At 40.7% G+C, this 15,713-nt stretch overlaps 1 protein-coding gene across 8 annotated transcripts in view; it reads left to right on the top strand.

Moving 5' to 3' along the window:
* Positions 1–15,713, top strand: part of LOC119725324 (ras and EF-hand domain-containing protein homolog) — a 62,584-nt gene that overhangs the window by 29,549 nt on the left and 17,322 nt on the right. For 6 of the 8 annotated variants that reach the window (XM_038196708.1, XM_038196706.1, XM_038196707.1 and 3 more), the window contains 2 exons: positions 10,803–10,952; positions 15,166–15,352. In XM_038196708.1, coding sequence (XP_038052636.1) covers positions 10,803–10,952; positions 15,166–15,352 — 337 coding nt within the window. Of the gene's footprint in view, positions 1–271; positions 1,029–8,512; positions 9,259–10,802; positions 10,953–15,165; positions 15,353–15,713 lie in introns of those variants that run through there. The other 2 variants (XM_038196711.1, XM_038196712.1) reach the window with 2 other exon arrangements.

Here is a 15,713-nt window from a genome sequence, read left to right as displayed (position 1 = left end):
GGCCGTCCACTTAATTAAAATGTGCTGACGTGCGAACGGTGCCTCATTAACACTCAAGCGGTGTAACCTTGTGGAAATTACAATCTGAAGGCTGTTTGGATAGCCTATTGAGAATTTTCTGGATGAGATCGGTATGCGTTTCAAGTAGTAGAACAGTTAGTACAAGGGCGCGCAGTGTTGTCCCGACTATAGACGAATTTGGTTGGTAATAGAGTGGTACTCGGAAAGCACAGCACGTCAGTTTTTTTTGTATACGACAAAGGAACGGGGTCAGGTGAACCAAAATGGTTATACAAATGGCCGCAGATGACTGACTTTCAAAGCATATGCCAACAATAATAACCGGCATTGGTTGGCTTTGTCTGCCGCGGCGGAATGGCAGGGTAGGGCCTCTACGTGTAGCCTCGGAATAATTTACTCAAGTTGAAAGTTGGACAGTGAACCAGTGGAACAACCTGGCCTTTGTTTTCTTAAGGATCCAACCATCTTTCTACTGTAAGGCGACTTTTTGAATGGTTCAAGCCGCGGCAGCAACTTTGATCGTCGTTGGACAGGACAATCTGTTGTACTATCTTTCTCGGCAAATTTATACCATCAACATCAGAAGTCGCAAGTGGAAGTAGCATGACAATTTCACCATTTTTGTGCACCTGCATTGCCTTCAATGTCCCATACCTCAGCACTGATTGAACAATAGCCATACAGGAGAAATCATTCCACTTCTATAGACTTTTTGTCTGTCACGGTTGGTGGACCTTGACGGCGGGGCTATAATACCCAACACAACCAAGTTTGTCAAACGGTAACATTAAAGTTACGGACTTGCTGATGGCGGGCACGCGATCGAGCGCTGGTCGGCGGGTGGACGCGAGCCTGAGAGCCGGGCGGTTGCTGCCCATCATTGCCGAGGAGACGGCCGGTGGGCACTGTCCTCTAGACGGTGAAATCTTTGACGATTGTCACGAAATGAGTGCTGGCGAGGACGATACCTTGACAGACGTCAGTGATGCCTCTTTTGAAGCTCCCAGGTTTGTAGCTGCCAAAGTATCGAGATTCCTTCATGTATATAAGCTGTTGACGTTGTTGCTTTCAAAATTGAATTGTTTTTTCCCGTTGGTGCCTATAGCTCTATGTTTTCCCCCTTGTGTTTGGTGTGATCCATATTCTGTTGGTGTGTGTGGTTACTTCAGCTAATCGTTGTATTTCATTGGCATCAGTTTTTAAATGTGTTGTAGATCAAAAGAGGACTAGACCACCGTTAGCGGTTTTTCTATAACTGTATACTAAGACGCAGTTTAAATTAGTGGTGTCGATGTTGAACCATTCGTGCAAAAAAGTACGTTTACATTCGTAGAAAACTATTATTGTATAGACACCACATCAATCACTAGGTTTACTTGAATACTGCAGTTTTACCGGCTGTACTATATCTGTCTTTCAACTAAAAGTTTCAGAGTGCATTGCAACACGCACATGACTTGTCAGAACAATCATGGCCCTCAGGCAAAAAAACCCATATTCATCAAACGTGGGAAGGCCGCTTTACACCCACCACGTTAAAGAACCATTCAGTCATATCATCCATGCCAACTCTTTTCAAGCTTTTCCTATGCAAGGCAATATGATTGATGCCATACATTTTGAAAGCCACGATCTCTCCCATAACAAGCAAGCCTTTCTTACATTTTTCTTTTTCATTGGACCACACTTTTGGGGAGTGTAGCCTAGTAATTAGGGTAAGTGACTCATGATCAGATGGTCAGGGGTTCGAATCCAGCTGCTGACCATATATATGTCTTGTCCACCGGCAATATCCGTACTTGCTTCTCTCCACCAAGGCCGAGTATAAATGGGTACCGGTATTAACTGGGGAGTAACCTGCGATGGACTGGCATCCCATCCCTGGGGGATTAAAATACGGGGTGAGGCAAAAAAAAAAAAAAAAACACCCCCGAAACCCATATGTCGGGACTATGGTTTTATTGAAGTCCTGCATGTAGCACTTTTAAAATCTAGGATATGAAAGCCCAATTCATAAGCTTTTTTAAGTACAAAAATCATTCAAATCACTCATGTACTTTTTAAGGTACGGAATTTTTAACACAACCACAGTTTTAAAGTTGTGTATCGACGGATAACAAAAAAGGTAAGTATTCTTTCAGCAAAACGAAGACAAATCACATAGGGATGTGTATGAATTGTTTTCGTTTTGCTGAAAGAACGCACACCTTTCTTGTGATCCGTGGACAGAACTTTAAAACGGTGGTTGTGTTTAAAATTCCGTAACTTCAAAAGTACATATATGATGTGAATAATTCTTGTACTAAAAGAAAGCTTATGAATTAGGCTTTCATATTCTACAGTGCTACATACAGAACTTCACTAAAACTGGTCCCGACATTTGGGTTTCGTTTTTTTTTCTCACCTTGTAAATGGGTACCGGCATTAGCTGGGGAGTAACCTGCGATGGACTGACATCCCATCCAGGGGGAATGAAAATAATCGCTGTCGTTTCATGCCAACGAAACCGTACATACACGCCGGTCTGGTGGGCCATGTATCTTGACTCGTGACAGACTTTAATTTTACTTTGCATATACTTTTTTCACTACTGGAAAAAAAGTAGAGCTTTTGTGTAACGTCGTTCAAGGCCGATATGCGCATAGTGAACTAGACGCTTATGATGTTTGTTGCAAAACATCTGGCATTCATTTCCATAAGTATGGATAGTTAAGCCAAACTCCCAATTCGCGTTGCTTATATTTACATGAAAAACACAGATAATCCATCAATTAATTCACATTTGTTGTATTTCACAGTTCATAAAATGCAGCTAAGTATAGGTAAACACTTGGTGGATACTTACAAGTGTATATTAAATATTAACTTGAAGTTAAGGTAAAAAGGTGAACATGTCCCGGTAAGCAGTTGCTTGAGCTGGGGATGCCATACAAGACAAAACGGACAGACGGACAGTAACAGACAAAACATTCGGACAAACAAAACATTGAAACAAGAAAAACATACAAACAAATATTACATTATTACGGTCCTAAATAGGGTACTATACTATAACATAACTTACATTATAAGGATTAAACAACTCAGTAAAGTAATAGGGATAAGTAAATTACAAGGAGCAGTAATTTGTACAGATGCATTTTGATTTTACTTTTGAAAATATTTTGCAACTTTCGTCCGCATTATTTTAACCAGGTACATGCAGTCATTAATGTAAACCCCTTATGAAAAACTATAAAGTAAACCCCTTATCAAAATTAAACTTGTTCTGGAAAGATAACTTTGCAGACACGATGGTGTCTTTTAATAGAAGGGGAAAATTCAGGTATTGCGAAATATTATTCCTAAAGCATTGGCTAATTCGAACACACACGAAGCTGGATGTCATGCGGCACACGATAAAATAAACTATACTTTGAATAACTCTTATAGGCTTTCGTACAAAATACTTTGATACGGCATTTAGTTCTGTACGCATTCGTTTGTTAAAATTGAAACAAACGAGCTTTAACAATTAAGAATCCAAAGTTGGCCAACGATGCATGTAGAACCACGTTTTGTTTTGTTATTGATTGGTTATTATTCGTTCCGCTTTCCTGCTAGTGTGTGTGTGTGCAAGTGCAATTAATAACAAACAAGCAGTGGAGTCATTAATCTTTCTCGCTGCGTTCCACTTTTTTGCCTGTACTCAAAATGCAGAACCGATTTCAGTTGTTTGTTTCGAGCAAACGATTGCCTTCGTTGCTGGCATTGCAATGCTTTGTTTTTGCTATATAAATAACAATTTGGTATAGTGTGTGGAATGGTTTACATTGTGGGGCAAAACTCATTTAGCTGAAGAGCTCTTGAAACTCACATAATGAAATAGCGAGAAAAGGAAACACGCCAGACTAATTGAATAGCTGTCGGCGGGGCTTATACTTGAAATAAATTGGAATAGACAACCCGTAACAAATGCCAATTTCTGTCGAAGCTCGCTAAATTTCTTGGTCTTTTTAATCTCTGGCAACAGAGCTTTTACAGTCAGTTGGTCGGTCAGTTGGTTGGTCGGTCGGTCGATCGGTCGGTCCCCCGCAAAAAATTGACCAAAAACGAACCCCCTAACTCGCCCATAAAACTGTAAGTGCCAAATTTTATCTGTCCACAAGAAGCAAACAAAATACCTTAAATAGTTGACAGTAATTGTTGGTAACAATTCGTGACGTTGTTTACGAACATTTTGTACATGGAGGCAAGATAATGTGGTCATGTTATAGTCACGTGGTACGTAATCCGCTAGGAACTTAAGGGGCTTCCACATACCTGTGACTATACATCACCCCTGCCTCTGGCCCTGTGTCAGTTTTACGAGTCTTCAGGGCGTGTACGTGTGAGGAGAGAGTTGTATTATGAAGGTGAATTTCCAAGACGGCCACATTGTGCGCAGTCGCACTTGTTGTTGTACTGACGAGGTTGCATTCGTGCCTACATGTAGGGCAGGCTCGCGAACTTATATAAGCTATACATCTTTGGGATATTAATAATAACAATCGAATATTTTAAGGTCAGAAAGGAACCCATTGGCCACCTGGTATGGAACATAAATCGATAGAATGCAGATTAGTTATTTCATAAACTCGATGATTATTATTGTTTTGGTGTTGAAGTTATGGGTTAGCATTCGATTCTTTTTGAGAAGTCGATACTCGATCCAGGGTTCGCGTGGGTGGCTAACGTGGGCGGTGCAGAGTGCCAGCTTTTATGCACATGCACTTTATTTTCTTCGGATAATAATTAGAAGCCCATTAAAAAAGATACAAATTGTCAAGGTCTATAGGCAACGGTAAAAACTGTCATCAGAGATGTGTCTGACCACATCTGCATTTTCTAAACAAAGGTATCTCCTTCAAAGCAAAATATAGTAATTTGTTAAGTTTCTTTGGGTAATTATTGAAAATGTGTATACTTCTTTTTGCCTGAAAATGCATAGAAAAGAAGTACTGCTTGCACGTAGAAAATGTCTAAATACTGATATTTGAAATACTGTTATGTTTCGGAGAAATGGCTTAAATGTTCTTCGATCGAACAGTCATTATCTCATTATTGTGGCTGTAAAAATTTACCAAGTTTTGGGAGGGATATGCCCAACGCGAAGGTACTTCCTGAATACTCTTAACAAACTTGGCAAGAAGTGTTCATGGGCAACAATGCGTTGGGGTATGGCGGATCATGCAGGACCTGATTTCATTGAACTCAAACGCACTCTTCTGAGGTAAACAGGTACAAACATGCGTGGGGTTTCGATATCTTTTTTTTTTATCCACTGAGCCGAAACTTTAATAGGCTTATTTCTCAACATAGGCCCCCGTACGCTTTTTCGGACAATCGTTGACATTGTGAAATAACCCCGCGTACCTCCAAATGCCGCCAATTCATAATATTCAACTTCCGCCACAGAATAACCGTTATTAATGCATGCATGATTTTATGATAACTATTATCTATTCCTGTGCGTCATTGGAGCCGAAGATGACCTTGCATATCATGAATATTAAGTTGGATTTCCTGCATAATTGCATTTGATGGTGCACCTTTAGTCGCTGGAAGATTCATTGGTCAAACCTATCAAAACCAGAGAGCAGTTTCTTACAGCTTGGAAATGTGCACATCAAGATAACCATTGCTTGCAGTAGTGACAACAGACTTTATTCAAATGTCGGCCATATTAAATTGAAAGCGAGGTAAACTCTTCATTTTGGAACTTGCGAGTAGAAATCAAAGCATTGAACTAAAAGTTGTTCAAGAATTAATACCAGTTTGCTCTGATGAATAATTTAAAATATGTGATCTAAACATACCTGTTTTAAGCAACAGTTTAGCCAAAATTGAAAACGTGGCTTGGCACGCACTCCAGTCAGAAAATAGTCTGGCACCATCCCATTCAACAGTTTGCAATTTATAAAATAGATTCAGGGAACACGATCAAAAATGGCTTCCTTGTGAATAAGGTCTGTGCACTGTACAGACAAATCGAACTAACAGTGCTAGTCCGTTTTGTTGCTGTAGCTGTTTTTTTGTCATGGGATTTCCCACACTGATGACCAGTTACACAAATTACGTCATCTGTGTCAGGTCAAGGTATATGATAAATTGTTTGGTTTGCGATGACTATTGTTTGACTCTGGAGTCGAAGTTTAACGACGGAATTTATGATGATTATAAAAGTCCATCTGCCAGCAACTTTCGGTTATCTCGACCTTAGCCTTAAAACAGTTGTTTTAAAAACTAATTTTTAAATTCTGTTTTGTTTCTGCTTTGTGTGTGATTTTATGGCACTTGATATTTATGGAGTACTGTCCGTGCAGGAGGAGTTGGCGTTTCACCGTTTCGCGCGCGGCGGTCAGGTGCGTCGAGATGACAGGCTGAAGTCACCAAGGCGCCATCTTAGAGGGCTCAAACTTACACAAGCTTGTGTATTGTACTCTGAGGTCGTTAGATCAGTGAATATAAGGACCAAATGTAACTGTTGACATGTTAGGGGTCCAGAAAAAAGTCTCCCGGCGGCTACAAAATTTTCAGCACGTGCGCTATCCAGTCAGTTTTTATGTAGACATTATGCATAACAGCCATATTCAGAGGGCAATGCCTTTGCTGGGATGTGCATGAGTGAACCTTATGTGCACTCATTGTTACTTGATTTAAATAACCACAGATGTCATCTAAGGTGGCCGGTGCGCATTAGGTCTATAGGCATCAGCAAGGGGCTGAGTCTGTGTTGCTCCCTAAAAAGTTGTCAAATTTGAGTGCTCTCGGACAGTTGATGTTATAAATTTGTGACACGTGTTGTAATCCCATCCAGTCTGAAATAGGAAATGTCATGACGAGATTCCGTGTGATTTTAATGGGCCTTATTCACGAGTTGGCCATTTCTGTCGAGTTCCCTGAAAGTATTTTATTAATTGTTAACTGTTGAATTGGATGGCGCCAGACTTTTTATGCAGGCACAATGCAGCCTTATTTTACTGTCTTTTTTTTTAAAATGGCTTTAAACATTGGCAATGTTTAATTACAAATTTAAACTAATTTGTTGAGGCAGACTGGAATTGATTATAAATTAAATTGCTTTCATTTCTCTTCGCAAGTTCAAAAATTTAAGATTTTACCTCACTTTCAATTCAATATGGCCGACTCGTGAATGAGGCCCATTGCATGGTTTCTTAAACTGCAAACTTCTTTTGGCTCAACGTTTTCAGATGGCACTACATGTGTTTTTAGGGCAGACCCCAATATAGCCTATTTCGTTGTCACAGAAAACAGCGAAATAACACATTTTATATCTGATAGATTTAGTACTGTGTTTTCCTGGTCTCGGATGGTCAGTTTGTTGACAAACGAAATGACTTCATTAACTCAAAGTCTCGTAGTTTTTGTATCTCTCCTCAATAAAAACAGGCTCGATCGGAAATATCTCGGAAACTGCGGGCCAACAAATTCGTGTTCATGCATGAGTCACGTGATTGTGCCATATAGTTTCTGGAAGGAGTGGTGTATTGAGTAAAACAATTCAGAGGTTTGACCACAGTGACCCCATGATGAACTTTGACCCCAGTTTGGTCATGTGACATATTGGGGCTCGGCTACTGATACTTTTGGCAAAGTTTGGTTGAAATCGGTCAAAATATATAGCAGCAATAGACAATGTCAAACGTTTGTTACTAACTAACTTGTAATGTAGTGAGCTTGTCACCAGCACATGGATAATAGTTGTTGCTTCGATGCTTGCTTGGTTTATTGTGTCCCGGTACATCTCAGTACATCACATGAGGTTCTATGCTTATCAAAGGGCTACATTGTTCTAGGGTGCAATCTGATCTAAGTTGGGGCCTTATTCATTATTCATTTAGTAAGTTGGGGTTCATGCATTCCAATGTGGATGAGGTAATGTCTGGGTTTGGGTGTGTGGTTTCAGAGCATGTGGTGCCTATATATACATATGGCTATCATGTAAGGATACTACATAACTAACTAACGGACTAACGGAGAGATATGATAATTTGTTGAGCTGCTACCCCGCAGCTATTAGAGAGCAATGTCCCACATCGCAGCTGTAAGGGCTGGTTCATTATAATAATTCAATAAATGTTTCTGCGGGTTACATTGCATTTAAACTTTTTGTTGCCTTTCTTTGAATATCCTAACTTGTTTCATGAATACAAGGACAAAACCTTCGCATCAATTTACACGTGGAAATATTATATCAGTGTCAGTGCCGTGTGCATTAAATACCCTGTTAAAATGGACCATCAACTTTTCCAGAATACTCAATGCGTTAATGCATTTCTGCGCTCGTAGGCATTCGTGTACAGTACCAGCATAGTTGCAGAGCGCTTTGAGGCTTTGAAACTTTACGACCACTTATACACATGCAAATTAGCTGGAATACTGGCATAATTTTACTTGGTGCCTACTGCGCAGTTCAGAAATCGTGGTAATCGTTTATTTTATGTGCATTTTGTAGGCATCAACCGGTCGGAATAGAATACTACCTTATCGCGTAGAGGCCCGCGTACTTGGCAGTCGGAAAAAAAATATTGGACTGCTGTCGTTGCAACGACCGATGAACATTGTATCTGTTGTCATTTCAAGTGTGTGTTCTTGTCATCACTCGACGATTCGAAACAATCTAGACTGTATCTCTGACTTGGGTTGCGTTCCAGTATGGTGTGTCTTCATCGGACTCTAACTGTGCTTGCACTGTATGATTCATACTTTCGAGAAAACGGCATTTACAGCCGCGTCGTAGAATTCCCCAGAACGGAAGAGCCCTTTCCGGATATGCAGCGTAACACTGGTTGATATACATCTGTGGATATAAAAAGAAAACCTTTTGCTACAGTGAAGTTGAACTGTCTTCAGCAAATCTCCACTTAAAATCTCGCTCAGCCTCAGTGAAGATTATTGCGAGAAGTCCCACCGCCTTGCAACCTACTTAGCGAAAGAAGATAACAAGACAAGTTCTTTTTGAACTTAGCAGGACAGTTCGTATCAGAACTAAATCTACTAAGCGACAGTAGTTATTACCAGTTCCAGAAACTGAAACTATATAAATTTCCACTGAAATTGTCAATGGTAGTTGACATCGCCAATTACGTATACCCGTTCGCGAATGGCAACCAAGGAGAGAGGCAGAACCCGAAGTCTGGGTGATGAACCCGGCGACTTGCAGCTTGAGCAGAGTCTATTCGACATACTTCCCGCGTATGTATCCATCACTCAGTGCTGTTTTCTGACATTTGTTTGAATTCCTTATTCTTTCATTTCTCTCTTTCTGACCTTGTCTCATGTCTGTTTTAAGCAGTAACATTCAACTGCAATTGCGTTAGCGTTACATTCAAAGAAGATAGCTTGATTATACTGATCAGTGTTCTAAATGTCCAAACCTGTGAATTCTGCTTGCGAATGGTTTCTGCTGATTTTGGTTCTGGTGAGTTCGATGAGCAAAGATGTCTCGTGAGTTCAATAGGCCACGGCTGTTTCATAGCGCCTCTTTTAAAGTCGCGGATTAATTCTTGCGAGTCAGTTTATCGATTTCCTTACAGAAAATGGATCGTTTCTCTTCTCGGTGTAGAAACGAATCGCTACAAAAATACTTTTGGCTTGTATACAGTTTCAACTTTTGTCACAGAAAACATAACATTTGCGAATTTGGCTTCTTAATTGACTCCTTATTTAAATAGAATCGCTTATTGCTATGATTGGTGTCAGCACATTGTGAGAGGTTTCTGTTTCTATTCAGGTTTAATTCAATCCATTGCTCATGCGGGCAAAGCAGCATCGATTTTCGATCGATCGATCCCCAAATGTACCAGTAGCGATAGGCATATGTTGTCACACATAGAAGACGTTTTATGAAAGAACGCCATATACAGAACACGTTTATGTTGGAGGAAAGAAGTTTGTTTACAGATGTTAAGGCTTGAGAAAACCGATTCTTCTTTTTGGTTTAACTCTATCATCTGTTTCTATCCAAGGAATAGTATTATAGCTGCCGTAAGTACTATTTTGTGCACTGTCGTGGCGCTGGAATGTTTGCGTTTTGCTACTGTCATATGGTTTTTGTGTGTGTGTGTCTTGCTCGCCAAGTTTTGGTAGCACTTTGTAGTGCGTCAGACGAAAGTCACAATGGGTATTTGGTTTACAGGGAGTGTGGCCTAGCGGTGAGGATGTGTGACCCACAGGCCTAATCAGATGGTCAGGGGTTCGAATCCAGCCGCTGGCATAATGTCGTGCCCTTCGACAAGCCACTTTACCCCATTTGCCTTTCTCCAACCTGAAGTATTATGGACATGGCATCCCATTTAGGGAAAAAGGCAGAGAAACCAGAGATAAACGCCGATCTAATGAACCATAATAATCAATCACAATGTTTTTCCCTTGTGTCAAACTTGCACCCAATGCACCATAAACAAAAAGGATTCATAACACGTGTACGCGCATTGTGTCTTGGAAGCGAACAGAATCCTTGAGAGAGACGGTGGAAGAATGTTAAGGTTTTAGAAGATAAGAACTGTAACTCGGAAGCTGAAAGGAGGAAGACCACACATATATGTTTGAAGTGGTGTGCGCGGGGAGAGGAATGGTATTCCGGGAAACCATACAAGAAGACAGGGGCTGATAACCCAATCCACATGTAACATCGGTGGGATTCTAACCCAGGTCACAGATTTGAAAGTCAGTTTAAAATGTAGCCCTGTGCATTTCCCAATCAATAATCTTTCATTGCAATTTTTCTTCTTTTGCAGCCAAGAGCAGGTCTGCGAGCTCTACCAGCAGCTGCACGCCGCCGATTTGCCGCAGTGCCTGAGCCAGTTCGAGAACATCATCTGCGAGACGATCAAGGACATCAAACAGCAGCAGTCGGAAACGGACCGGCTGGAGAAATCGCTGAAAAGGTGAGTCCAACGGCAGTTGTATGTTCCGAGTTTAAAGTCTCATCACACGAAACGTTGTGTATGTAGTTCAGTTTCAGAAGCATAATTAAACAGCATCAGTCGGAAAACGAACCTACTGGAGAAACGGCAGAAAATGTGAGCCCGACAGCAGTTGTATGCACCTGAACAACGACAGACAACGCAACAACGACACCAACGACAACATTTCCAATCAACTGAAATGTTTTTAAGTTCATGGCTTATTGTTGTCGCAAAGAGAAATTGCGTGAACTTCATTTGGTAATAACTGCAATTTGGTTGTAGAGTTCAAGCAAAGTGTGTTGCACTGTTGTATAACCGTTTGCTGCTATATTGGTATGGTATTGCTCACGTCAGTAGTCCCTGCAGCTATTAACAGACAATTAATATAGCCGTTACCGGTAATACTGTCTAATCAGAGTGTTACGGACTATTTACGAATCGCACCATTCATTAACCGAGTATGAAACAGGTTTAAAGCACTATTTTGACAGCACTGTTTTTGTGTTTATACAATCATACCAGGCATGAACACAATAACTGTATGGTTTTGAGCGCTTGCGCTCAAATCTGTGTCATGCACTTGGAACAAAACAAGATTTGTCATCGTAGAGGAAAACTCAAGAAACGTGCTTTCGTTTTACCGGGCTTTCGTTTTACCGGGCTAGTCTTTGTTGGCAGCGGGAGTATAGTGACCGGGGATTGTTGGTTTAATCCCCCCTCAAGAAAGCGTCAAATACTAACACGGAATCCGTGATATGCCCTTCCGTGTCTCCTTTCAGTAACAATTATAGGATCTGATGAAGAACAATATACGCAAGACTTGTTGAATTTAAGTTGGCCATTTGTGGCCTTTCTCTGTTGCTTGTTTGTTTTTTTTGCTTGTTTTTTTTGTTTGTTTTGGTTTTAAATGAGACTTTGCGGTAACACCATGTGAAAAAAAGTTGTGTGGTTCTGAGAAGAACCGGTTGTTTTATCTCGACGTTTCGAACAGTGTGGTCTGTTTGTCATCAGGAGACTGTCCTTATGACGACAGAGTCTCCTGATGACGAACAGAGCACACTGTTCGAAACGTCGAGTTGAAACAACTGGTTCTTCTCAGAACCACATAAGTCAAAAGAGATACAATTTGCATTGTGTTACCGCAAAAACCTTCCATACTTTGTTTTTGTTTTTCAGTTATTCCCGATGTTTTTTTGAAACCGAGGAAAATAGGCGCCCGAACTTACGTGTGACAACAAATAGATGTTTATCCCTCCCAATTCTAGCGTTTCCACTTTTTATTTCACAGTGCCTTTGAAGAAATTTCAACATCTCAGTGAATTTTTCATTTAGTTTGTAAAAATAATAGTTGGGCAGATAGGGAAATGTTTTTGGCAATTGTGCCTTTGATGATACAAGCATGGCATTTGGCACACAGCCAGAGTGTGTCCGAAGAAACATATTTGGCTATGGGTTCATCGCAGATTTGTCCAGTGACAAAATATATAGGCATTGGTAGAATAACAAGCAATGGCGGCCATTTCAAAATGGCTGCCATTGCTTGTTATTCTGAACAAAATCTGCGATGGCCCTATAGCCAAATGTTTCTTTGGACTTACTCTGGCTATGTGCCAAGTATACTTGTATGTTCAAAGGCACAATTCCTGTATCTGCTGTACTCTAAAATAATACAATAACCTAATAATAATAACCCACGGTTTATACAGAGAACTTCTGCTGAGGTTTACCAAAGACGTCATAAATGTTATTTCCATGTAGCCGCACAATACTTGTAATCGAATTGTATACCCTCAGGTTGGCCCTGGGCTTTTGTTTACCACATTCCAACATCAAGCACTTTATTCTCTGATATTAAAAATTATTAAAATTAAAATATCGGTGAGATAACTATCAGGTGATATTAATTGCCAGGCTGACGTCACACGGTATTGTTGGAACTTGGCAAATGGCCAGACGGCAGTTCGAACGCGAACGCACCATATGGCGGCCACGTTGGACTTATTGTATGCAGTACGGGCCACGACATGAAATTGCTGGTTAACATTATTGCAACGGGAGCGCGATTTACATAAAACATGTTTCATTTTGAATGAGTTTGCTTACCTTGCCGGTCACAATATAGACAATGGGTCTTTTAATTAATTTTTTTACTGGTGAAAGAATGAATAATTATGAAATACACACACTGTTTTTGTTTCCTTATTCATTTAGTTCACAACTGCAAGTCACGAGCAATTTTTATACAAAACCATATTTGCTTAATTTTGTAGTCCATATTTTCCATATGAATTTTCAGAACATCGTAAATTGTGCCTATGGCAACATCAAGGCTACAGTCATTGGGGAGTAGAATGAACGTCGAAAATCGTGAGGGAAAAAGAATGTTAAAAATAGTGAATAGCAATAAAGATATCAATCACAAAAAAGAAACTGTTTTACTTTCCATAGATGGATGTTTGCACAAAGTTTGTGTATTGCGTAAAGCATTATTTTCACCATGGGCCCCTTGAAGCTATAGTCCATCATTTGTAATGTGTGCATTTTGTTCGTTTGAGCAACAAAAGTGTTCAAAATCTAATGAAGGATACTGAACAACTAAGCTGATGAAGTTTCAGCTAAGCTTCAGCTGTACATTCCGAGAAAAACAGCATTCTAAGATCTCAATTTCAAATCAAAAGTTACTGAATCATGTTTTGAATTGTTTTGAATTGCAGCTATACGCGGCGTCGCGCACTGATCCGACGAATTATAACAACCGCGCGCGCGTGTGCGTCGTTCCAATACTTGTGCGCGCTGCGCTGAATAACAAAACGAACTACTAATTTAAATTTTCCTACGGTGCGTCTTAAGAATCACCGTTGGAAATGCCTTCTTTCGTTGATTACTTCAAAATGACAGCTTCCCAGAAAGAATAACTTCACAGGGAGTTTAGTTCCCTTACTATCTTTCAACCAAGTTTGTTTTTCAACAGTAATTACACCAGTTACTTTTCGGATGGCTGCAAATGATGGACTATAGCTTTAAGTCAGTCCAGGTTCCTTTGAGAATGCATAGGCTACGAGTGTTGCTGCAGTTGGTACAATTAAATGGAATAGAGTTTTCTTTAGTAGCTAGGCCCCAATATCCGCTTTGAATCTGCATTTTTAAATTGCTTCACCAAACTGTTTACAATAAAATAAGCCTGGATTAATATGTAATACCTGCAATATCATACTGAGGAATAACCTCCACCTTTGACGTTTCAGGTTACAAACATCATGTTAAAGCGCAAATCATTGGCTTTGCAGTGATACCAAAATTATGTCTGTAGCTTTATTTACTCCAAAGATATGCCGCAGGAACTTCAACAGTGTCCCGCTGAACTTTGCCGACCTCATTTTGATTAAAACGGCTTTGTAAAAAAAAAGAAAAAAAAATACGAATTGTGCCGCCAACAGCAGTGAGAAACGTTCTTCAGTTTTTTTTTTTTACTTTTGGTGTTATTTTTCCCTAACAAAAATGCAAAGTGTGAATCTTGGCTACCCTTCCGCCCCCGCCCCCCCCCCCCCCCATATCGACATGATTGTACTAGATTATCCGACTTCAGGCCTCGATTACTCAAGACAAGGTGTTTTTTTTTTGGGGGGGGGGTATTTTTGCATTTTGCCACAGCAGGTCAAATATTCTTTTTGTTTTTGATTGGGTGTAGTACTTTGCAATACAGGCCAATGTAAGGCCCAATTTGGAAAACAGTTACAACTCTTTGGGACGTATACGGAGCGGTAAGAATTCAGTGAAATGTAAAGATTTCATCAATCAAGTGTCTTTTTCTGTGGAGTGATGTGGTTAAGGGCATTGGATCCGTGGTCTGCAGGTAAAGCTGCAGGTTGTGGGTTCGAGTCCAGCCTGGGGTCATGGTGCGTGTGCCCCTGGGCAAGGCACTTTGTCACTCATTGCTTCTCTCCACCCAGGAGTAAGTGGGTATCTGTGAGGGCAGAGAGTGTGGTTGATATAGCTGCTTTGCGCCGAAATGGCAGCATCGAGCTGTATACTCCCCAGGGAGCTGAGATGGTGTTAGGAATGTTTCCATACCCCAATGAGCAGGGTAATAATGATGCAGCGCCTTGAGCAGCAGTCCTGGTGGATACGTGCGCTTTATAATTACCCTCTTTTATTATTATTATTATTGTTATTGTTATAATTATTCCTCCAGGGCCAACGAGTCTCACACGACCCACCTACAGCACCTTGAGACGGAGATGGAGGCCCAGATGGCAAAGGTGGAGCAGCGGGTCCGCAAGGAGGAGCAGGAGGCGGCGCACACGGAGCGGGAGGATCTCAAGCAGAAGATGGAAGCTGAGATAGCCGAGCTGCAGAACAACCTCAGCCGATTCCACTCGGTGAGATTCCGTGCATACACTCTAGAAAGTCCCGGGATCAGATTTAAAACCCGAAATTCGGGTCGTGTTGGACCTGACAATTTTTCCGGTCAAAATGACACTTTCTGGGGTAACATTGTACTTAACCGGGTAAAGATGACACTGTTCTGGGTAATATCTGATCCGGAAAGTGTCACTGTGACTCGGAAACGTGCCATTTGACACGGAAAAAGTGTCAGGTGAAATATGACCCGGATTCTGGGTCAAATCTGAACCGCGACCTTTCTTTTTTTTAGTGTTTACACTGAGATTCGTGTATTTTAATGCGCAGTCTCAAATTCACCCAGATATGTGTTTATAAAATCCTCGGTTGCTTGTTCAA

Source organism: Patiria miniata, unplaced genomic scaffold, assembly GCF_015706575.1.
Source record: "Patiria miniata isolate m_02_andy unplaced genomic scaffold, ASM1570657v1 HiC_scaffold_19, whole genome shotgun sequence".
NCBI classification, from domain to species: domain Eukaryota; kingdom Metazoa; phylum Echinodermata; class Asteroidea; order Valvatida; family Asterinidae; genus Patiria; species Patiria miniata.
Note: the sequence above shows the minus strand (reverse complement) of the source record. Positions and strands in the feature narration are given on the sequence as shown.